Source organism: Lepidothrix coronata, unplaced genomic scaffold (genome assembly GCF_001604755.1).
Source record: "Lepidothrix coronata isolate B3197 unplaced genomic scaffold, Lepidothrix_coronata-1.0 Scaffold45, whole genome shotgun sequence".
Taxonomy (NCBI): Eukaryota; Metazoa; Chordata; class Aves; order Passeriformes; family Pipridae; genus Lepidothrix; species Lepidothrix coronata.
The window spans coordinates 2,377,509-2,402,589 of record NW_016690225.1 but is presented as its reverse complement, the minus strand read 5'-3'; the positions used below and the strand labels follow the sequence as shown (position 1 = coordinate 2,402,589).

Genomic DNA, 25,081 nt, shown 5'->3' with positions numbered 1-25,081 from the left:
ATGAACCTCAGGATTAAAGGGTGGGCTCAGTTCAGCGCACGCTGGGTCTCACCTAAAAAATCCACTGCGCAGGCTCGAAGGGTCAATGACCTTTCCCAAAATCTTCGCTCGCGAAGACTGGCCATTATTTATTATTATTATTATTATGCCCGGTATGGAACATGCAAAGAAATAGAACACAAAAATTTCTCCAGAAATGCAGTGGCTAGTAAGCTTTTCTTGAGTATTTTCTTTCACAGGAAAAATGTTCAATCAATATAAGTATGCTTTTTGTTCTTTGTAACTTGTCCTTTATGGGCTAAAGGAAATTGCAGTCAGCGAAGTCATGCTAAAGATACAAACATTGGGACTAATAAGAAGTTAACTTCAGCGATTGTACCTTTATTATCTCCACCTGTTGGTTTATTAAAAATCTTATTGTATTACAATTGTTGTTCCTAAGAATAATAATTATCTTTGGTGATTAGCTCATCATATTGTTTCAGAGCTGGCTGATGCAATTTCAAGCTCAGTGTGTGTGGAATTAGATCTTTCATTCTCATTAAAACAATAAAGAGATGGCAATTCCCTCAGTCACTACCCTCAGAATTTATTCAAGTGAGTTAACTAGCATAGCAATATAATTATTGGAACAGAGAAACAGGAATTAGCAAACTGTTTCTATTTAGGCTCGTGTATTTTTTTTTTCCCTTTCATACTGCTTTGTTTTGCTAGACTTTAGTGAACGAACTCCTCCATCTCATCTGTGAGGCATTTAAGTGAGATTTTATTTGTTGAAAACACACACTTTTACACTTATCCTGTAGATGCAGCCTGAATCTGCTCTGTTTGACTGTCAGAGGGAGAGATTGAGTAGCTTTGCTGAAGCTCAAGCCCATTTACAATCTGAGTTACTCAACTATTTACACTGAACTCTAGTACATTCCTTAAGAGGAAAACAAATCAAAGTGAAAGAGGAAAAACAATGCAATGACTGAGAAGATTTAAAAAATAAGAACCCAAGAATTAGAACACTTACAGTTACTACAGCATTTCAGTTGTCTCTCCTGTCCACTTTTATTTTCCTTTTTTAATTTATCACATGAATTTGTGTTTGATCTAGGCCAATTTGTGGTCTGAAGTCTTGTTTAGGGAGATTGGTTTTCTGAAAGGAGTGAGTATTATAGATGCAGCTCTGCCAAGATCCATTCACTTAACCATGGGAAACTCCTACCAGAACAGTGACCCAGAGTTCCTCAGTTGAGTATCTACAGTTTTGCCTATTCTCATGCAGGTGGTGTAAACCTGGACTTTTGCTATTCACTCAGTGTTTCTTCACTTCGTTCTTCCCTTCACTTAGTATTTCTTTCTCTATAGCAACATATATTTTTCAGTGAGTGTCTTGTATCTCTTCCGTCACAAACTGTGAGGATCCAGTTAGTTTTGTCACTTCCTCTTTTGTTCCCCCTTCCATGCCCCCTGTGAGAGCCTAGAGCACTTTGCTAGCTGGCAGTCACCAGCTGTAGCTGCTCACCTCAGGGACTGAGTTTAACTGATTTAAACCGTTTGAAAAAGATGTCATGAAGTTTGCAAATTCTCTAGGAAACCTAATTTTGGCTTCTAGAGAGGAATATACTGTCTAAAGTAAAAATAACTGTTCTAAATATGTTTGTGCACCAAAAGATATTGAGTCGTTGCATAAAGGGAATAGTAACTTCAGTTTAAGCATGTCGGTGTTAGAGTAGTTCTATACCATTGACCAGCCACATGCATCTCTGATCTAGAAATTTGGGAGATTCTTACTTCTTACTTACATTTAAAATGTTCTATTGTCTAGATAATTGGTATTGTTTCTTATTTTAAGCTAGCATAGTGAGTTGACCTTGTAATTGGTATGTAGCAGTTTCTCTCTGCTGTTCCTTTCTTCTCACTTTTTTTTTCTTCTCTGGTGTGCATTTTCCACAGGGCTGCAGAGATTATCTACTCCTTTATGCACCACTCTCTCTTCTGAACTCAGTGTTCCCTTTGTTACTTTTCACTTTTATTATATTTTTTCCATTTTTATTTTTTTTATTTTTGTGTGTGTGGCCTCCTCTCTGGTGTATTTTGCCCTTTCCTAAGTACATTTTCGGAAAACACAAAGTTCCCACATGGACTCAACTGTGATTTGAAGAGAGATCGAGGGCTGGGGTTATTCAGCCTAGAGGAGAGAAGGGGAATCTTGCTGATCATCTAGTCTTATCTAAGGCAGAGTGTGAAAAAAGAGGGCTAGACTTCTCACTGGTGCCCACTGCAAGAACATGATGCAAAAGGCACAAAATAAAACATAAGAAAAAGCTTCTTAAATGTGAAAGTGGTAAAACACCCAAACAGATTTCCCAGAGACATTGTGGAGTGTCCATTCTTATCGGCATTCAAAACCTGACTGGACAAAGCCCTGGGCAAACTCTTTAGCTGTCCCTTCCAAGTTCAAGTATTCTGTGATTCTGTACAATTTATGACTAAAGACTACATATACACCAACTATATTGCTTAATGAATTGATTAGAACTTCACTAAAGCAAGTAATAGCACTTCTTTTGGCATATGACTTTACTTATAAAATTGCCTTTTATTTAATGGGTGGAAAATATTTGTTCTAAAGTTCATTGTTATTGATGAATTATGAATTTGTGTACAAAGAAAGTAAATCTTTCAGGTCCTTAAATATTCTGCTGGGAAAGGACTGATGTTCCTAGCAAAACTCTGTCATTTAATCCAACAGAGATTTTACATATGACCTTTCTTTCGAACCTCACTTGAGTTCACCTGAGTAAATAATGAACTTGGCTTCACTTAGTTGAGACTCTATATGAAGTACTACAAATTAAAGATTGCTGCTTGAAGCTATTGAAGAAGTTTTGTTTTATTTTATTTTATTTTATTGTATTTTATTTTATATTAATGTTGCAACTGAGCTACCATGCATGTACAGTATACATTGATACTTACAGAAAATAAATCTGGGCAGTTCTTAGGCACCCCTTTGCAATGATACATTGCTTCAATCTATTGTGTCAGCAGCAGGTTAACCAATTAACTAAGGGCAAGAAGTTTACCAAGGAAATTATGTGAGGTTTCTTGGCTGACAAAAAAGCAATGCACACAAAAGATCATATATGCTACTTCTATGAAACAAAGGATTTCAATATGTTTGTACACTGAAAGCATTGAACTGCTTTGCAATGATATTTCCCTCTATTCCAGAATGCTGTTATTTTGGTAATCTAAGAATTATTTAGTCTGTTCTATTTAACTGTTTTGGTTCAGCAAGTGAGACTTTTAATCTCTAAAAATGTATGCATTTTTTTAATATTGGATTTGGACCTGTGCTCTGAGGTAACACGATCTTTAAAATACCTATGCCTCAGAAAAACTATGTTCCCACTGTTTCTGTTGCAAGCAAAAAAATGGCATATTGTGATGTTCAGGTACTTTGTGAGATAGAAATCCCAATTTTTTTTTGAATTATTTAAACAATAGTATCAGTTTTAAATTTTATATTTAATCCTCTTTATATATTTAGTATTTTTTAAAGATTTACAGTGGTCTTATCTGGAATGTCAAGGTTATTGAAGTATGATTTTAAACTCATAATTTGTGAGATAGAACATTTTCCTCTCTACATGGACTCTACCCTTATTTATTTGATAAAGAATAGGTCAAGTAGTCAGTTGCTTGCCTTTAAACTGGAATCAAATGGCATCAGAAAATTTCCAATACCCAAATCTCTGTTCTTTTCTGCAAACCTGCCTGAGTAGGACTTGGTGAGCCTGAATGTGCTGTGCCAGAGGATTTAGTATGAAAATACTAAATCCTAAACCAAGTATGTTCAGTGTGGATTTTTTTTTTGCATTAGCAGTTTGGAACCAGTTTCTATTTTGTCTTTGGAAGCACAGAAAGACAATCTCTATGCTTTCTAATTTTCATTATGACAACCACCAAAATGAGAACTGAATCAGATGGTTTCATCAGGGCTCTGCACTCCTGATTGTGCTGCAGGTCATTTTTCCATGTATTATACTACCATATTAAACACCACACTTAACCACATCTTCTAGAATGCAAGTATTTGCAAGAAGAAGATTTTCTTGTTAGGATTTCTTTGCTTTGGCATCGGATAGACTGGCCTATCACTTACTGCCTGTATTAAGGCAGAGTCATATCTTTTATCTTCTTATAAATGAGATTTAAGAGCTTTTTTCCTATGAAAAATATGCTTCTTAAAACTGGAAATATTTTGCTCAGAGGATCTGTTTGGCAAAGTTGTGAAGGTGTATGTTAGCTCATATTCTTCAGTCTCTATCAGTAAATTCAGGCTATTTATTAGTAATAAAGAATTCAAGTCTCTATACTGCTTTTGTGCTGATTTTCTTTATCTCATTACTGATAGTTTCTTGAAAAGTTTAATTAGACTTTTTTGTCTTATCAAGAATCTAGTATCTACAAGGAATGCCCAATTTTATTGTGCTTTCTTTAGTGAGTATATAATTTGAACCATCATTCCTTCACTGACAAGAAAAATAACCTTTCTGATGGCAACTGATAGAAAGGTGGGATAGATTAAGACTGATGACCAATTCTTCTCATCCCTAGACAAAGCAGCTCTGAATTTAAGCAATTTTTCATCTATGGTGGTATCAAGGATTCATATAAGCTGAGAAATGTTGTGTTTTGTTCAGTTTTGTTTTTCCAAAGTCAGAGGCCTTTGTTGTGGCTTTTTTATACTTTAAATGTCAGAGATAACTAATCCATTCATGTTAATAGCATGTTGATATCTTTCAGAAGGATAATTAGCACTAAGTTTCCTAAATAAAGAGGTGAGGTGCCATGGGAGATGCTATGAATTTTCTGAGATATTTAGCTGAATTTGGTAGAGATGACACACAACTTAAAATTATTTCTGCGCCTCTCTGAAGGGAAATCTGCCCGGAAATCATGCAAAGACACCTCAAAAGGTAGTAGAAACATCTTTTGAGGCAACTGAATAGAGTTCCTCTTCCATGTGAAAAACAATGCTCTGATTAAGAAAAAATATAAAAAGACTTTAAGACATGACCCCGGGGTTTCTACTATTCTGACAAAAGTTATTGTGTTGATACTACTTGTACGTAGATGCCCACAAATGAATTTGTATATAGACAAAACATGTAGAGAAAAATAATAGGTAAGTACTTTATCTTTCTGATCAATTTTCTATTGTAATAACTGGCAAAGTCTGAGAAGTTATCATTCTTGCATATTGTTAACTTTGAATTGAACTTTACTAAAATTCCATTTACTGGCAATTTTGTCACTATGCTTGCATAAGCACTGCTTTCAGAAGAAAGAACTTGTCATAAAGTCAGAGTGAATTCTCTATTCTTTATTCTCTATTCTGTATTCCTTATTCACTGAGTGTCAGTCCCTATATATGTTCTAGATACCAACATTAATGCAATACTTTTCAAATAAAAAAAGTTTAAAAATACTGTTGATCAGATATGAAACTTTATAAAAGAAACTTAAGATTGTTTCTGTCATGAAAGAAGAAAAAAAGAGTGTGAACAAGAAATGAAAACTGTGAATTATGTACTTTTTTGATATTCATTCAACTTTTTAACAGAAAGCTACCCTAAAGGACTCTGACATGGTCTTTTCACTTCTTTGTCCTCAAGGGTTTGAATCTACTCAGTGTGAGATTCCAAAGTTATCAGGGCAGACTTGAAGCATTCTCCAGCTTTTCTCAGAAGACTAAACCGAGACTGCCAGAATTCATTTCCCATGTAACCCTTGACAGGTGTCATTGAGAGAAAGCAATCTCCGTCTGCTCTCACTGTGATTTACAACTGAGTCCCCAGGGTGAAGGGCAATCAGGGAAAATACTGCCCTAGTTCTGTATGCCGACCAACTCAAACTCTTTTCTAAAGTACTCCTTACTGCAGACCTTCTTAGTAACAGCACACTTGTGTATATATTTAAAAATCTATAGCTGATCTTAAATGGCACTGCAGGCATAATTTTGTTTGCTCTTTAACTTGAGGGGAAATATTCTCTTGCATAATCATTTGATAAGACTTCATATATGATGCAAGAATTTCGTTGCACAGAGCACATGCTTAAATTATGCATTTGGTGACTATTCTGTATTTCATTCATCACTAATCTGTCTAAACAAATACTACTGGTACAAGAATGAGAACTCTGTATCACACAGACAAATTGATACTTTGGGACTGCAGTATATTCCTTGAACATTCCATATTTCTGCTTTGCATGGAGTATTAAGTTTTTCGGTTCTCCCTATTGACTTGCAAAGATAGTTTTGTTAGAATTGCTTTTTGGTAGCTTTAGGCCAGCATATCTTCATGTAACAAAGTTAATTTCTAATACTGACTTTCCATAAGCTAACTTAGCACGCTTACCTGTTAAACATCACAAGAAACTAAGCCTGACAAACAGTATAAATCTTGTCCTGTAGCTTGGGAAAAAAATCAGTAATGTGTATCCTCATGCAAATTTCCTCTAGTTTTTTGTATTTGTTAATGAAATCTCATTGTAAAAATGTATACACTACTTAAGCTACATATGCCGAATTTTTAGTACTATAGTCCTGACCTAAAATAAATGTGGATGATACTAAATACAGGCTACTAAACATGCACCTATACTGTGGATCTATGTGAGTACAGCAAGGAGTCCTAGTTGCACCAGGATAAAATATCTAATGCAGAAAAATTTTGAATATGATTGATATATTCATAAATGATATTAATTCACATTTGGACTATTGGGGTAGGAGTATAATATTTTTTCAGAGGATTTTTAAGGTCATAAAACACAATTCCATACTTTTTACCTATATAGAGATTATTTAAAGGAAGAGCTGCTCTTAGTGTTATAGTTGCTAAAATAGGTAGATATCAGTAGAATAGAAAAGTGCTATTTTGATGCAGTTACTTTTTGATATGCAGTTTCATTGAAAATTGATGTACTGATTAGAACATGGGCATAGATCTCAGAAGATCTGAGTTTACTTCTGTGCAGTTGAGTACAGCTGAGTACAGTTCAGAACAAATATTCCATACAACCCTGAATATCAGCTTTTGATATGATGGATCACAATGCTGATATTGTGTTATTGTGAAGTTGGGAATCAAATTATCATATAATAGCAGTTTTAGCTAAATAGAATTATTTTGAAATATTCATTTCTGCATTTGAAATTAAATCTATCTGTATTTTTAAATTAAAGAGTGCTCTGGCATGGGAGCTTAATTGCCTCTACTTATTTTGAAGGTTCTCCAACAAGTTTTTCATCTGGTCCAAGTGGCACATTCATAGGAATTGTTTGGAGCATGGTTCAGGGGTTAATATAGACAGCAGGACCATTACTCATGAGCAGTTCAGAGAAATTCTCCCTAGTCTGGAGAGTAGCAGAGCGCAACAGCACAGACATAGCGACCGTCTACTGGCTTTATGCCAGAGGACAAGTGCAGGCAATTCTTTACTTTACATTGATACAGATGTAGATTTGAATGTTTCAGAATGTATATACATATGTGGAAAAATTGAGTTTCGGGATATGTTTCTACAAGGCAACTTATAACTACGCAGAGAACGCAGGCTACTTTCAAAAGCAGAAGCTTTACAATGGCATCCACACAGCACTACGCCACGTGCAACTGCTTAAGAAACAGGGTTAATTGGGATGCAGCATGTGGTGCTTCTTGGAACTGTGCTACTTTCTGTAAGAAAGAATTGCACTGTGAATACAGACATATGAGCTCATTCAGATCTTGGTTAGTATTTTGGTAAGGCTTCCTGTCAGTGTACTTTACATTTTACAGACTTTCACATGCATCCTTGTGCTACAATGGTAGTTATATTCCCAGTGAAAGAATTAGACTTAGCTGATAGTGACTAGTAATCATTGAAAAAAAAGCAGTAACAAAGAATGTGTAATGTTATTTAAACTATATACTGATTTAATTCGGGTTCATTCACATAAAATTACGTAGAAGACCAAACTAATCCTACCAAGAGAATGATAAAATATTCTTCCAATTTCCCTTTTGTCTTTGAACTTGTATGTCCAAGACTATTACAAGTACTGGAGTAAAATCTTAATATTACTTTCAAAGCAAAAAAATCTAAAGACTTATTTAGAGTCAACATATCTGATATTTAAGCCAAATAAAACCCACAAAGGATATCATATGGACCACAGTCATGAACTGCTAGTAAAGTAATGAAAATAATTGTTACACTTATAATATTGCTATTATGCATCAGTAATGAATACTGTTTGTCCTACAGTGGTGAACTGTTCTGATCCTGGCTTTGTGGAAAATGCAATTCGGCATGGACAGCAGAATTATCCTGAAAGTTTCAAATATGGAACAAGTGTGGCATACCATTGCAAGAAGGGCTTTTATCTGTTGGGCTCATCTGCACTGACCTGTAAAGCTAATGGATTATGGGATAGATCATTACCAAAGTGTTTGTGTAAGTATTCATTCAGTTGGATTAGTATTAAAGAGTGCTGCATGATTTCAAATCATGATAAACAAAAAAAACGTGTAACCATCTGTTGAAGAAAAAAATTGAACTTTAGGATCAACATATTGCAAATTGTGTGTCTCACTAAGAAAACATTAAGACAAGATATCATGCAACTTGCCATTATTAAAAATGTGTTTACAGGGAACTGCGGAAATATTATTTCTAATGCCAGAAAGTTAACATTAATTTCCCTTTTTGGTGAATTGTTAAGATATCTGAAAACAACTAGGGAAATCTAAAATTATTATTTGTATGTTATAATTTAGATTGATAGTCTAAGACCATTAATGCCTCTATCAGATGATTTTTTTTTTTCAGACTTATTGAAGTGTATGCGTGAGAACGAATCTGTGAAATGTTGTGTAGAAAAATTTTGCTCAAGAGAGTCTTTTCATAACATCACTTCATACTTTCTCAATCATTTTTTCCTCAGAGAGGGAGGAAATTTTCTGGTGTTTCCTATAATCAATTCAGTGAGCTGCAGGTCTTTAAAGAAGAACAGTTTGGTTGACTAATTTCCATTGAGATATTTTTCTTCTCTGGTCACTATTAATGTGCTGACATGATTTCTAATTTACAATGCAATTATAGGAAATAATAAATGAAATTGAAGTATACTTTAATGTGAAACACATCAGATTATTTTAAAATTTTGCTTTACAAATTGTGATTTTTTTACTAAAATTATTTTTTATGGATTTATACCAGAACAATAAATGTTACTAGGTTAGTGAATTTATTTCTTTGTTATGCCTGGTCTTCATACTATTATGTATCCAATATTGACATGACCCAAGCAGTTTTGTTTTGGTTTTTCACAAAAATCTGCGCTTTCAATATCTGTGAATAAGAGCTATAACCTGAAAAAATGGGTTTATTCACATTTCAATAGTAAAATCATTAGACAAAATATAGCATTTTAAATACAAAAAAGCTGTATACATTTTTCACTTGGCAAGAACATTTGACTGATGCATGCATATTCCTCACTTTTTGTATCTTAGAAAAACCATTATGAAAGTCCGTGGCCCAAATCTGTCAGTAATCCCTTCCTACTTCCAAGACTGGAGTTTCAGTGTGAAGAGATGCTCCTTATGCGAGGGGCTAAAGAGGATGGAGTATCTAAATCACCTAGAATAGCTACCCATCTTTCCACATCAAGTGTTTTGGAAGTTTGATAGCATTTATATGATTTTCTGCTCAAAAAAGTCATAGACAGAGCTCAAGAAAAAATCATAAGTATCCATCCTTTTAGAATAGGAATTCATGACCTTTCTCTGGGGACTACTGATCAAGTCCATAGGAACTTTCAAATGAGCCTGGGAGGTGCCTATATCCCTCAGTCACCTGCCAGATTAAGTCTTGCTACTTTGCTGTTGGTGGGCTGAAACACCATCTGAACCCTAAGTATCACTGGGACAAATTAAATTTCTTTCCTCTAAGGAAAATTCAATTAAATTATTAGGGCTCTTGGTGAGAGAAAAATCTGTTTGTCTATTCACAGATTAAGTCACTCAGAGCTTTTTCAAGTACTATAAGAGAGATGTGGTTTTCAAAAGTTATCAGTGATAATCTCTTTTGTTCAGGTGTGACTTTTTCAAGATTGATTTTGCTGATAGGGCACAGTGCTTGGAGAGGCAGTTGAGATAAGTTTTGAACCCAAAGTAGACACAGTTTACCATGAACAATTCTAGTTCAAGAGTAAACAAATGGAAATTTCTGGCATTGCTCTTTTGTATGTAATGCAATAACTACACGTGTCATTGCCTAAAAATGAATCCTTCTTTTCTTCCTCATAATTTGGGAAAAAAATTCATGCTACTCACTACAAATCATTATAAACCCACATTAAGGTTACCTATGTGCGGTTTTATTCCAAAAAATCTGATCACTCACTGCAGCTCCTTCCAGAATTGTGGCAGGAGTCGCATTTCCATGGTACTGAAGTAAGCTCATTATGGTAACTGATCTGGCTGAAAATGAAACACTGTTGTTTTCTGTGGGAGTACTGTTCAGCCAGACCAGTTTCCTGATTTGGCTTACCATTTGCTACAGGAGCACTTAAGCCAACCCAAGGAAAACAAGAGAAACACACAGCACTGACCAGGACCACAAACCTTGGCAGAATCCACTGTGCAGTCAGATCGACATTATCATAGGATCTGGTATAACAGAGAAAATTTTGATACGTCAGAAATAGTCATCAGAAAAATATTTTTTTTCTAAAAAGATATTTTAATCATAGATAATTCTTTTGAGTAACTTATCAAGCTGCTAAAGTTCAAATGGTCTATTTAAATGCTGCCTTTTCCTGTGACTGTTTACTAAATTTATGCAAAATTTTTCTTTGTTATTTCTTTCATTATTGGATGACTTAATTTTCATACAAAAGGTATTAAGAATATGATTTCTCGTCCACTTTAAGATGGCTTATTTTTCCTCATATAACAGATCTGAACTTCTTGTTTGCTAGTTATTATGTACCAAAACTGTTTATCTGATTTTTTTCTCAAACAAAAGTTACATATTTAACTTAACCATAAATATGATTAAAAAATTACAAAAATGTTCAGTAATCCATTTTCCTCCTGCTCTGTCTAGTGCAACACATGGCTATAGTAATAATACAGAATATTATATTTCATTGTACTGCTTAAACTGTATCTAGTTATTTTATAGATATGGTAGAGCTACTTACCATTATCATATCTGTAATATGTTAGCATATTGCAACATTAACCGTATTTGGTTTATTCTTTCCTAACTGTAACTGAGATAATGTGTACTATTTGTAGGAAAGGACAGGAATGAATGAGGAAAGAGAGCTCTATATTTTTAGAGAACGTCCGAACTGTATGGGTTAGTCTTATACGAAGTTTTACATGAAGCTTTGTGTTTAATCTTACAAATGACCAGTAAATCTATAGCAACAGCAAAAATGAAGATATGAAAGAGTTGAAATCCAGACAGAAGTGTATGTTGTGTGGAACCAGCCTTATATTTAAAGGTTATAATAGGTTATTTTTCTGTACCATGAAACCATAATATTGTGGTCTTTCCTTTGTTAGCCATTTCTTGTGGACATCCTGGGGTACCTGCAAATGCAGTTCTTTCAGGAGACAAATTTACATATGGCTCCATAGTTCACTATTCTTGCACAGCGGGTCGAAGGCTCATAGGAAATTCTACAAGGGAGTGCCAAGAAGATAGCCACTGGAGTGGGACCCTCCCTCACTGTTCAGGTACACATACCAGCCATTATCTGAATGTCACCTTGTCACATGAATAAAGCATTTCTCACACATATTTTTAGCTACAGTCAGACAATTATTTATTTTTCAAGTATATTTTAATTTCACCAATGGCCACTCAGCTATATCATAGCCTCATTCTCTTTGTCATTACTTCACAAATTCACTCCTTAGCTAGATGCTACCTTTATGTGCTGCAGTGTATAGAACATGTAAAACAGTACTTAAAACCAGGTTGAGTTTTTATTAAAAAGGATGCATGTATTAAATTTTATTTTTATGAACACTATTTTGTGTAAACAAAGGTTGTTTCATCAGAAAATGGTGAATAAAAACCTCCACAGCAAAGATACTAATGGTAAACATACATATTGCTCCTCTTTTCACTTACAGAAGTATACTTTATTAGTTTTGCAATGTGCAAATACTATAAATGTCTGGCATGTTCTTGGTGCTGTCAGGACGTACAGGAACAGTTTATTCTCCCCCAGACTATGCAAATTTGGTAGAAGCCATAAACCATTTCACAGTTTTGTTGAAGTGATGACCTCAGGTAAGGGTTGGCTACTGAGGACATCCAAAGTGTATTATTAGGTTTTGTAAGGGAAACAAGTCTACACGCTTCAATATATAAGAAAACAAATACCTGACTGATTTAAGAAGAAAATTTCCTGGTGAGAAAATTGTTCATAGTTACTCATTATACAATTTGCTTAGAATTCCCTTTGAACTCTTGGACATGCCCACTGTTGGGCTGATCCAATTCATGCAGTTCAATTCAGATTTGACCTGATTTAAATAGGTTACACCTATTAAATAGATGTAACCTATTTAAATTCAGTACTTTGAAAAAGCTCTAAATAAATGTTCATAGAAAAAGGTCCATTTATGAGCTGATTCTGGAAAGATGGTGAGCAGAATTTGAAATATTGGGAAAAGGAAGTGAATTTAAATCACCAGTATTTCTTTTCTGTTCTATGCTGCTCGAGGAGGAAATAGTTTAGACTCTTCTCACACTGCTGGATCTCATAGTATCTATGCCTAGACCTGAAAGGAATCTCTGCAGGACATTAATATAGTTTTCACACAAGCCTTTTCTTGCTTGTCTTAAGCCCACATTTATGTCACTTACACCTTTTTATCCAGCATAATATACCAGATCTGAAATTGCACCAAGACTTCAAAATTTTTAAGGTCAGAGCCCTCTAATGCTGTTATCCAACACTTCTTATCACAAGGAAAATTCTCATGCTGGTGGAAGGAAATTCTGATGGCTAATAATTGAGGCTCTTCAGATATCAGTCATGAATATGATAGTATTTTCATAGACTCGTAGATTTTGAAAACATGAAGGACCATGATACTCATCTCCTAGGGTGGGGAAAATATATCTAGTGTAACTAAAATATTGTTACTGATGCAGAATTGAATTTTCTAAGGTTAAACATGATAGGACACCATCTTGAGAGCAAGGGGATTCCCTAGGAAAATGAAAATCTATCTCTGTTAGCTCAATTAAAAAAAAAAAACCCACAAAGAAAAACTATCTAAAAAGCAGCCAAAGAAAACCCTAAAAAGTGTCTCATTTCTCTAAGGTATTTAGAATTATAAAATTAACTACACTTTCCATGTTAGATATTCAGGAGATGACTCCGTCAAAATCCAATATGAATAATTTGTTGTCATAATGTCAGTGAAAGAATGATTGTGCCCAGGATGGCTGAGAACTCTAATTGTTTTTGTGCATGTTTAAAACCTGTGGTCTGTTTCTGCATGGGATTTATTCTTTGTGATATATTAATATATGTTTGAATGCAGGATGGTTCTATGATGGTATAAATATGATCTCAGGGTTTGTTGTCACCTGTTTGTATCTTATGAATTAAGCGATAGTTGAGATTGTTGTTTAAGATGACTCACACTCGTTTTTCAATAATGGATAAGTAGCCTTCTACATTGCTAAATAAAAAAGGGTCTAGACCTTCATAATACTGTAACTACCTTTGTCTATACCCTTGGACTATAAAATTGCATGGTCCCAGTTCAAATTTTATCCAAGTCAAAACTAGGTGTGTCCAAGAAAAAAATAAATCTATAGTTATTCATTTGTAATAATTCCCTCAGCAAAGTCCCAAAGCAAACTGACATCATTAGATTTTCAGAATCATAGATCATTCTGCCCTGAGCAATTCCTTTCCATTCACAAGCCAAAGTAGTGCCACATAGTTGTTTCATGCTGTAAACATGCCACAGTGGTAGCCTGAATCACAGTCCCCATGTTATTTCACACATTTTAAGCAGACAGAAATGTCTGTGAAATAGTAATGTCTTAGAGTAAGTGGAAGAAGACAGTATCCAGAGGCCACATCTAGACTGCTGCTTTAACAGTGCCAGGGCACAAGTCATAGAAGCTAATACTTGATCACTGGGACCATTACACTCTTAGAATTGTTCCCAGAATATTTTCAACCCTAGCAGCCCTGCAAACAATGTGCAAATACTTCACAAGTTTGTGTATGCCAGAGATTATTCTCAACAGTCAATTTGGATACAGCCAGCATGTCTTGGAAAGTGAGTTTTACCGTATAGACGTGGACAGTATAACAGCTGGCTTCAAGACACTCACACTGTTTACAAGCATGTATTTAGACCAGGAAATCTGGTTCCAAATGCTGTAGGGCAGAGTAACAAGAACAATCTATTCTAGAAGAACCTAGCACTAAACGAAGTTGACACAATCAAAGACCACAAGTTAGCCTTGAATTCAGGAAGTGTGTCTTGGCCTTCTTTTATGAGAAAGCATGATTGTATCCACTCATATTTGCTATAATTAAAACCTTATAATGCACACATAATCATATTTTCTGACTTTGGAAAATTTTAGTTTTTAAATTAAATATTTGAGTGTTCTCAAAGATTTGCTATGGTTATTCCCTTGTTCATGATTTTGTCCTTCATATGAGAGGGGTGCCCTTGCTGAAAAACCTATGTAAGAATATACAGACTTGAGTATATATACTTTGTATATAAAAGTTTACTTTGTATATACTTTGTATATAAAAGTATATATACTTTGTTTTTTTCAAATTATTTACATAGATTTTGAAAAAAAAAAAACAAACAAAAAAACCAAACCCAAACCAAAACCAAAACCCAAACCCCATAGTTTCAATAGAGTTTGAGTCTAGACATGTAATTTAAAAACGGAGAAAAAAGGATAACGTTGCTATGAACTACAATTTAGACACAAAGGCATTTAGGAGATATACAATTTTAGGCCAAAATTTATAATTAATTGTTGATACTGAGACCGTGCTTCATTAACCATGTTGTATATCATTTCCTGTAGCAGCCACTTTATATGACATAGTAGTTGGCTGGTTCATTAGACCCATGAAGACATCTTTAAAAAGTCTGTCTTGCAGCACCTTATTTATCTTTTTAATTTGTAACCAATATTTACATAGAAATTTAAAGCATAAGGATAGTTATGAGGTGTCCTTTTCATTCTTGACAGGTGCAGAGGAACAGGTGCCAGTGTGGATATATGTATTTCAAATGCATTTCTTAAGAAACTTGAATATGGTTCTCCTCACTCATGCTGTTATCTAATTCTTGTTATTAGAAGTTATTACTAGGACAGAAGTTGAACAGTAGAATACAATGTGTAGGAAATATAATTTCTGTTAAAAAGACAAGAAATTTGTTGAACTGACAAAAAGTGACAGAGGTCCTTCCCACGTTCGCATCTTTTATTTACATGACCTTCTATGTTTAGGTCTGTGTTGGTCTGAGATAAGAAGTAGGGTAGAAAAGACATGTAATTTGACTTTTGTTTCACATCCTTATACTAGAAAAAAAAGGGACTGATTATAACAGGAACAATGCAGTTAGTAGTACTGTTCACAAGAGAGTATTGTCCCTGCCACTGCATTTGCACATAATGTCTCTGACAGTAATTCTATTATGATGTGTTTTACAGGAAATAATCCTGGTTATTGTGATGATCCAGGAGTACCAGCTCATGGGTCTAGACTAGGAGATGAGTTCAAAATAAAAAGTCTGCTACGTTTCTCATGTGAAATGGGTTATCAGTTGAGAGGATCTGCAGAGCGAACATGCCTGCTTAATGGTTCCTGGTCAGGTATACAGCCTGTATGTGAAGGTAGGTATTGATACCACTGGTATTTATCACACCAGTGAATGACATTTACTGACTTTTTATTCTTTGAAAAAAAATTACACAGAAATATGCTTTCGTAATGCTTTGCAGATAGCTAATATAAAAAAGTTTGCACGCAGTTCATTTTTTTGCTTGAAAACCTAAATCCAAACCGTAAAGTTTTGGAATATATAAGAAGATTGTAACAAAATAATTTCAGTTAAACAATATTGAGCCTGAAAATAGATAATAGATACCAGAGTGAAATGTAAGATTAAACGAATACTTTTGATTGAAGATATGAAAATGGAGAGATAAATAAATCTGTCATCTGCTTTATAGCAATAAAATACTTTCATCTTCTCTTTCTTTGTAATATCTGTGCATCAAGTACTAAACAAATTATAAAGTTGTATTCTTAGCTAAGTATAAATTAACATATATTTCTCCACACAAGTTAAACTAATTTTTAACGAGGTATTTTTATGCTACCTCTTTTTTAGAGGAAACGCAACAGAGAATATTTCTGAAAATCACATTTTAAAATAAGATAAAAAACATAACAAAGAATTTTTAATGTTTTGTTGTGCATTCAGAATCACAAAGCAGGAATAGAAGACTTTAAATTCAGTTTTATAATGACTTCTTGCTTTGTATGAATGTTTGAAAAGTTATGTATCTAATTCATTGGAGTGGATGAATTCTGTAGTATCTGTTTTCTCCTAAACTAAATGATAAAATGAAAGATAGGACAAAATCTTTTTAACAAATTCATTTATTTTTTCACCTAGGCATTTTATCACAGTAGCCTCATTTAATAATTGTCCTTTTATTATATTTTCAGCAGACTAATCTTCTGTCAGTGCAGATATCATCATAACTGTACGAAAATGGCAGTGTGCACAGGATTAGTATTTGGATCAGTATTTTCAGTGAAAATTGAAGTTTTGCAAAATCCTTTCTACTTCCCTTGCATGAAGATATTAAGTATAGTAGGACAGCAAAAGCCAGTGGCAATTATCGGTGTTTGAAATCCTGCTTTTTTTCTGCCCTTTCTTTATATTGTTTGCTTCAACCTTCAATTTTCAGAAAAAAAAACAAAACCAAAACCAAATCAAACCAAACCAAAGAAGAAAGCCCCTTTCTTTCTATAGTCCTTCAACTGTTTCCTGTTTAGTATAAGTAAGGATGAGATTAGGAGAATACCTTTTCATTCCTACAAGTTGCAGCCTACTGAATTTTTCTCTTCACTATTTGACACTCTTATAAATAAAAAATTATTAAGTCTTGATTAAAACAAAGACATTTAGGTATCATTCCAAACATAAGTGATAGGATAATTTTAAATTAGTAAATAATTTTTATTTTAATCAATCATAAAATATATAAGTATTATATTCTACCTATTGGATTATAACTATTATGCTCAGGGACATCCAGCTGGTGGACATGCAGCAGGTCCAAGTCTTTCTTGTTCCAGGAGCCCAGAGCTGGACGTAGTACTCCAGGTGGGGTCTCACAAGAGCAGAGTTGTCAGGAATGTTGTTCAAAAATTTCAAAACAAAAAACTAAATCCTTCTCATGACTGTCTGGTCCACTGAAAAAAACCCCACCACTAACCTTCCCCAAAAACTCAATATATAATCAAACTAACCAAGGTAAACTACTGTCAAATTTCAGATATATGAAGCTGAAACATAATTATTGCCTTAAAGTATAGCTACAGATGCCAAAAATATATGGAAGCCAATACAGAATGCCTGTTCATTTCTTGATTTAAAAACAGATGGACAAGAAGAGCATAATTTACTATTTATGCATGTTTACAATTGAAAGAGGAAATACCAGAAGACAGGAAGAGAATACAAAAATGTGCCCAAAGGCAAAACAGAGGTACAGGTCTATCAGAAAGTCCTGAATCTTTATTCTCTCCAGTGACTGTATTGAGTGGAGTAGACCAAGCAGGGAAAACTATCTGAATCAGCAATTGAAAAAAAAAGCAATTGAAACAAATGCAAGTAAAGTGATAATATTAAAAAACAGAAATAATTCATTCAAGAATATACCTATTAAATATTTTCCTAGTAAAACTTGCTATGCTTTTTTTAAAGATGAGCTATTAACCTAGTTGTTCTTGTTTGCTTTTTTTTTTCCAGTTAGTCACCTCTCATAGAAATATTGATCTTTTTTTTTTCTAATCTTTTCTTTGCAGCTGTATCTTGTGGGAACCCTGGCACCCCAGCCAATGGTATGATAATATACACTGATGGAATATTATTCTCCAGTTCAGTCATTTATGCCTGCTGGGAAGGTTATAAAACTTCAGGGCTAACTACTAGACATTGTACTGCTAATGGGACATGGACTGGCACTGCTCCAGATTGCACAGGTCAGAAAGAAATTTTCTCCTTCTAAAGTTTTAATGTAATAAGTCATCCAGGCTTCCTACTGAAAACTTTTGTTTTGATAGATAGTATAACAGGTTTTTCCACATGGGTCTGTCTTGTAGTACATCAATATTTTTATATATCTCAAGGTACATACCCTTTTAATACATGCTAAATGTTTCCAAAATATCTTTTTAAGATGACTACATAGATAACTTTATTGTATTTGTTTACCTGATGAGTGTCAACATTGATAATATAACTATAATATAATATAGTATAATTCTTTAGAATAATATTTTACTTAGGTGTTCCTCAATAGTTTCTGCTAGCTTTTTTTTCTTCTTTTTTATTCTTGTGGTTTATGAAGGTTCAGAGGATAAAGTTCTGGTAGTTCTAAATTAGATTTTGTGTAATTGGATACATTACTGTAACAGTTTTTATTGTAAGCCAAATGAGTCAGAGTTGATCAATCACCATCCTGCTAAGGATCAAAAATCAGGGAGCAGCAAGATTGGGCTATTCCATCAGGGAAAGTGAGTGGAGACCAGAGGAATGCTACAAGGCAAGCAGGGCTAGTCGCCTCACTGACAAAGCCAGACTCACAGTACATCAACACAGTCATAAATATAAAAAAGAAAAAAAAAAGAAGAAAAAGAAGAAGAATTTCATAACTCTGCTTGAATTGCATTCCACCACCACCATTAGGCATAATGTGACAAAGATACCACTATGAAGGAAGAAAAAGTCCTGTCAAAACTATCTAAACTATCACTAACAGACTGCAGTAGCAGTAGAGCACACCAGCGTAGGCTACTGATAAAGGAAAACAATATTTGACCATGCTATTGAAATGCCAGAGAAAGGTAGCTTTCTAGATAAAAATTAGAGATTAAGTTTTTATTTTTGTGTGAATATGTTGATCAGAATTGTTCTTGTTTTGTACACTAAAAAAAGACTTTAGCTATACATGGTTCAATGTACACATGGTTCGACATTTATTAAAAAAAAATCTCTTTTTTTCTTTTCCTCACTAGTGATCAACTGTGGAGATCCAGGTGCATTAGCAAATGGCATTCAGTTTGGAAATGATTTCACCTTTAATAAGACAGTCAGCTATCAGTGCAATCCAGGATACTTGATGGAGCCTCCAAGTTCATCTACCATGCGTTGTGTAAAAGACAGCACTTGGAACCAGAGTAAACCAGTTTGCAAAGGTGAACTTTTGAATTTACATAGTTTACAAATGCTGTTTTGACACTATAGGTGAAATTCACTAAAGAGTGTCTTTATTTATGAAAAAAAAAATTCTCAAATGTTCTCTGGGACATTACTGTTCAAATACAATTGAAATATTTAGACAAGTATTTGTGTAGAATTTGTATTTATTTTGCACATATATCGTGGTATAATATCAGTCAAAATAGTGACATTAATGACTACAGTAGAAACAAATCAGTGTGCAACAAAGATTGTCGGAGCACTCAGCTTAAAAATGAGTGAATGAAGAACCCATTTTCCTTTTTGGGCCCTTTTATCTTGGATCAGAAGGACAAAATTCTGCAAACCAAACTTTCTGTAAGACATTCCCTTGTTGCAAGTAGTGTAGTCATCCTAAACAGCCAAAAATATGCTTCCCACTTCGCTAATTACAAGTGCTAACAGGAAGGTCATAGTGAGGATGAGGCTGAAGGGCAAATAAGGCAGCCTGGTGAAAATTGTTAGCACTACTACAGCAGCCCAGGGAGTAAATTTAACAGCCTAGGGCATCTTCTGCTTATAAAAGGCCTAGACTGCCAACTCACCTTCCAGTACTTCAATGTAATGTTTAAGTCTAGCCTACTAATTAAATTTTGGCATATGTATTCAACTGAATGCATTTTCTGTTGTAAAAATCACTGGCTGAGTGATTTTATGGTTGTGCTCTTTGTTAAAAGAAATTATATGAAAATGTAAACCTAGTCCTTCCAGATCATTTTGGGCACTCTTATCAGAAGATGGAAAACAGATAATTTCTAAGGCTCTTAGACACTAATTACCAATAAAGTTAATTACCATTGTGTGCTGAAAGCCTTAGGAAATGAGCAGGTGAACGAACAAAATCATATTAAATAGTGCTGCAAAATTAGTTTAAAAGAAAATGTAAATATTTAGAATTTTACCTAGCTCAGTAACCTGTTGCCAAAAATAATCAGTAATGGGTATGTAGGGAAAAATTTATAACTACATAAGCTATGTACTCTTTTGGCTTCTAGCAACCTACCACTCAGAGACTTCCTAGACCCAATGGTTGTATATTTGTATTTAAATTGGTTTTCTCTCTATTACAGGCTGCTTTGTCAACACAGGTATGCTCTGTTGGAACAGAATAGCCTAAAATATCTTTTTAGTTTCAAAGTATGAGTATGTATTATACTGCATTTTTCTAAATCCTGTAAAATCTTAAAATTATAAATTTTATTTTCTGACACAGCTATTACTTGTGGCCCCCCTCCAACAGTGCTCTATGGGAAAGTGGAAGGATCTGATTATCGCTGGGGTGCCAGTGTGAGTTACAGCTGTGCAGAAGGCTATCAGCTGTCTAACACAGCTATTCTCTCCTGTGAAGGGCGAGGAATTTGGCGGGGAGACATCCCACAATGTTTGCGTAAGTTTTCAGGGTACAGTTGTGTTGGGCTTCACCAAAGCTACAATCAGTTGTCTTGTGCTACGGTCACAGAATCACAGTTTAAAAAGGACTCAGCTACATCAGGTAATACATGAATTACTGCAGGATTCTCCCTTCTTCTACCAAAAAGCTTACCTTTGAAATTCAGTGGCTGTACCTATTTAAGGTCACAGTCTTCTTCCTTTCCCTGAAAGTCACCTCCCTCTCTTTTTACCTAATTGGAACCATCACCATGTGCCTTATTGATAATCCTTTCAGATATTTTGAATTTGACTTGTGGTGAGCATGATCGAAATATTCCCTTACATTTTTCCTTTTTTTTCTTCCCTGCTTCCATTTCCATTGACAGATGAAAACAAAGATGCTAACCCTTAAGCTCCTTGTTAAGCCTTGCACTCCTTTCTAAACAATGTTTTCTTTCTGAAGACGAGTACATACCCTCATATCTTGCTTGTATTTGTTTTTCAGCATCTTCTAAATCTGTCAATTCATCTTCTTCAGTGCTTGAAATCTTGTCAGGACTTTGATAAACAATTTTTATTTTATCTAACTAGGGCAAAAATTTCCAGCCTACTAGTCTGAGGGTGACTGATGTGAAAACTGGTTATATTTTGAAGCATTGCAATATAGCATTGTCTACTTTGGGAGTATTTTGTCATCCAAATCTAATCAGCATTTAAGTGTCTCAATTAAGAGGTCTATTTTTCTGAGTTAAGTTTTATGCTTACAATACCTATAACACTGACAATTAATTTTAAATTGCTGTCAAGAATTTATCAGAGCTACAATCCTACACAGATAAATGAACATAGCATTTGCACTCATATTGAGTATGCCTGACTTGCACATAAAACAACGTAGAATACTTCACTTAAAGAATGTGCAGTTTTTAATAACTCTTTTTCTTTCTTTCCTTTTTTATTAGCTGTGTTTTGTGGTGACCCTGGTACTCCCGCAGAAGGACGCCTCAATGGAAAAAGTTTCACCTACAGATCTGAAGTTAGCTTTCAGTGCAGACCCCCTTTTATTTTGATAGGCTCTTCAAGAAGATTCTGTCAAGCAGATGGTACTTGGAGTGGAATTCAGCCAACATGCATTGGTAATAACTATCACCACTTATGCTGTTTCTACTGAGAATATTCCCGATAAACTACTACATGATCATAAATCTATAAATGAGCTATCCAAATATAGGAAAAAAAATCTGTGTAATATAAAAAGAACTAGTAAATAAGGTTATATTTTGAGTATAAAAATTTTAGGATAAACACAATCACATATGAAGCAATTTGTAAATTCACTTAATTGCTTGTCTGCCGGAAATGCAGAATGTCAATATGTGCAAATGCATAAATTTGTTCTGTCTATTTTTAGAATCTATTAGATATGCAGAAGACTATGGCAGGTTAAAGACCAGATTTTGTCACTGGAGAGTTCAAGGCATTTTTCAGAATCAATCCTAAACAAAAAAGCATTTAGGACTTTGTGAGAGTGGCTTGTACATCTCTGATGTTTTCAAATTCTGATGAACACCCAAATACTCTGTTTCTCATTGACTGATGTGCAACTGGTATGCTTTTAGCATGTTACATAACAAGACAGAGAAATGCAGAACACCTTTAACTCCCACTGACATCAGAATTTGATCCAACTTGGGGTCACTTGCTAGAGAAAATTATTTTGGTGTTATAATAAAAAAATCATCTCTGATATTTCTAAACAATCACATTCAGATGTAGATTGTATACTACATTTATATGTAGTATACATATAAATGTATACATAGATTGTATACTATATTTATATACTTTGTTGCAGCTAAGATACTGGTTACGTAAACGAGCTGGGGTGGGCCCTCTGGGAAAAGGTGGTAAGTATGGTTATTGAAAGCAGGCTGTATTTTTAAATGAAGACATTAACAGTCAACAGAATTATGTTATATGAATTCAAAACTTCTGCTGTCCTTAGTTTTTGTAAACAGAGGCGAGAAGTTTTCCAAAAGCCAAATTTCAGGTCTACTGAAAAGAATCAAATTTGAAAATGTCCTAACAACATTTCTGTTTATACTTAATATACCACAGTATAGAAGCATATGGAAAGAACTGCATCAAAGATATAAGTTTTTATTTTACATCATAGTTTTTATGTTATCGTAAAAGGAAAATATTATGTAATCTAAAATATTTACAGTTTTAATTTCTAAGCAATTTGAAAGTTAAGAACAGTGAACAATACCTAGAATGACACCTAAGAGTACCATTTGGGGCAAGCTTTTCTATTTCTGGATATCGATAATTTCCTTAAAATACTTTGAGAAGTCCTCCTTTTTATCATCATTCTTTCTTCAGATGAGACGTATCTTAAAAAGTCAATTCAGCTTCATGTGTCTGTTATTAGCAATAGCATTTCAGCTGTGGATAATTTGTAAAAAGTTCTTGAGCTGTTCAAGTAGCTCAAGGTCAGGAGCATGTTTGCTTTTTATTCTTGCACGTTAGGTCAACATCCACCTAACTTTTGAAGCCCTTGGTAAATATGAGTCTAGTTGAATTTTTGTGCTCTACTGATGGTCAATATTGAATATGGTTGTTGGCAAAGAGTGGAATGATATATCACATTATTGGAAGTGAAAAGTTCAATTTGCCCGCTACAGAATACTAAAACTTGTTATAGATGAAATAGAGTCCCAAGCTGTGTTCTTCGTAATTCAGTGACAGCACCAAAGCAGACTCCATTGCCAAGAGATAGTCACATACTACAAAAAGATCCACTGGATCAAGTTCTGTGCTGTCTAACTTTTGGATGTGGTTGGGCAGCCCCAAAGCCACCATCAGAAAATGGACATTGCTGAATAAAAAATCATTTCAGGCTTATTTAAATTGCACTTATGAAACCAAACCAATATAACAATTAGTTATATTCCGTTGGCATGTGCTTTTTTTATGGAAGCAGTGTATTTCAGCAACAAATGAGATAGTACTCTGTTTTCTTCTTGGCATAGGAAAAAAAATATATAAAAAATTTATTTTACTTGCTATAAGAAAGCAGACTGATTATGGGTTTTATTTGGGTTTTTTTGGGGGGAGCGTTATTGATTTTTTTGTTCAGTTTTGGGTTTTTTTTTAGAAAGCCAACTTAGTCATTAGGCTGTTCATTTAAAATGAATAGAAGCTAAAGATTTCCTTATATATTCCCACTGCATTGTGAATAGTAAAACATACTGTGGATTCAAAGAGGTTTAAAAGAACAAGATTACTAAAAAAATAATTCAACTCTAAAGTCTGCACTGCCAGAAATACCTGCAAAAATTATTTTAAAATAATGACAATGTACTGAAGCAAATTACTGTGATATATCTTGGAAATTTAGTTGGAAATACTAATGTAATATATAGAAAGGCACACATTCCATTAAAAATTGAATTGTTATCGTCACTAGACATTGATGAAATTATTTAATCTTTGCAAACAGTTTTTGAGTATTCTTTCCATACCATAATAATATATGTTTTGTTTTACATTTTGCATTAGATCCCGCTCACAATACATGTACAGACCCCGGTACTCCACATTTTGGAATACAGAATAGTTCCAGAGGTTATGAGGTAATTTTCTTAATTATTATTTATTAGCTTTCTAAAATGAAAAAGCTTTTAATAATTACAAATATATTAAATTTCATAAGAAAAATTATCTGTAGGTTTAAATGTCTAATGCAAACCCTATGAAATTTCCACTCCCTTTTTAATAAAAACTCATGCTCCAAGGTTTTTTTACAAACATCCAGCTTAAAGAAAGAACTTCTAACCCTACAATATATCATTTGTTCAGTCCTTTACAAGACTTCAGTAGGGAGGGCTATTTATAAATTGTCTACTTAATATGATATGGCATGATATAATTACTTTGGTTTATGATCATAACTCTTTCCTACATTGATGAATAGTTGGTAAATACCTAACAGCCAAAGACCTGTGTGATCCAAAGGCCATGTAGTCCTTGACAAAAAAGTCAGCATGTGGCTTTACTAAATTAGCAATTCATGTTATGTTTTA

At 34.0% G+C, this 25,081-nt stretch overlaps 1 protein-coding gene across 7 annotated transcripts in view; it reads left to right on the top strand.

The window, feature by feature from the left end:
* Window positions 1-25,081, top strand: part of CSMD1 (CUB and Sushi multiple domains 1) — a 1,090,193-nt gene that overhangs the window by 1,040,831 nt on the left and 24,281 nt on the right. For 6 of the 7 annotated variants that reach the window (XM_017814555.1, XM_017814556.1, XM_017814554.1 and 3 more), the window contains 8 exons: window positions 8,317-8,505; window positions 11,631-11,804; window positions 15,796-15,978; window positions 18,188-18,364; window positions 19,400-19,579; window positions 20,836-21,009; window positions 21,956-22,129; window positions 24,558-24,631. In XM_017814555.1, coding sequence (XP_017670044.1) covers window positions 8,317-8,505; window positions 11,631-11,804; window positions 15,796-15,978; window positions 18,188-18,364; window positions 19,400-19,579; window positions 20,836-21,009; window positions 21,956-22,129; window positions 24,558-24,631 — 1,325 coding nt within the window. Of the gene's footprint in view, window positions 1-8,316; window positions 8,506-10,617; window positions 10,720-11,630; window positions 11,805-15,795; window positions 15,979-18,187; window positions 18,365-19,399; window positions 19,580-20,835; window positions 21,010-21,955; window positions 22,130-24,557; window positions 24,632-25,081 lie in introns of those variants that run through there. The other variant, XM_017814559.1, reaches the window with a different exon arrangement.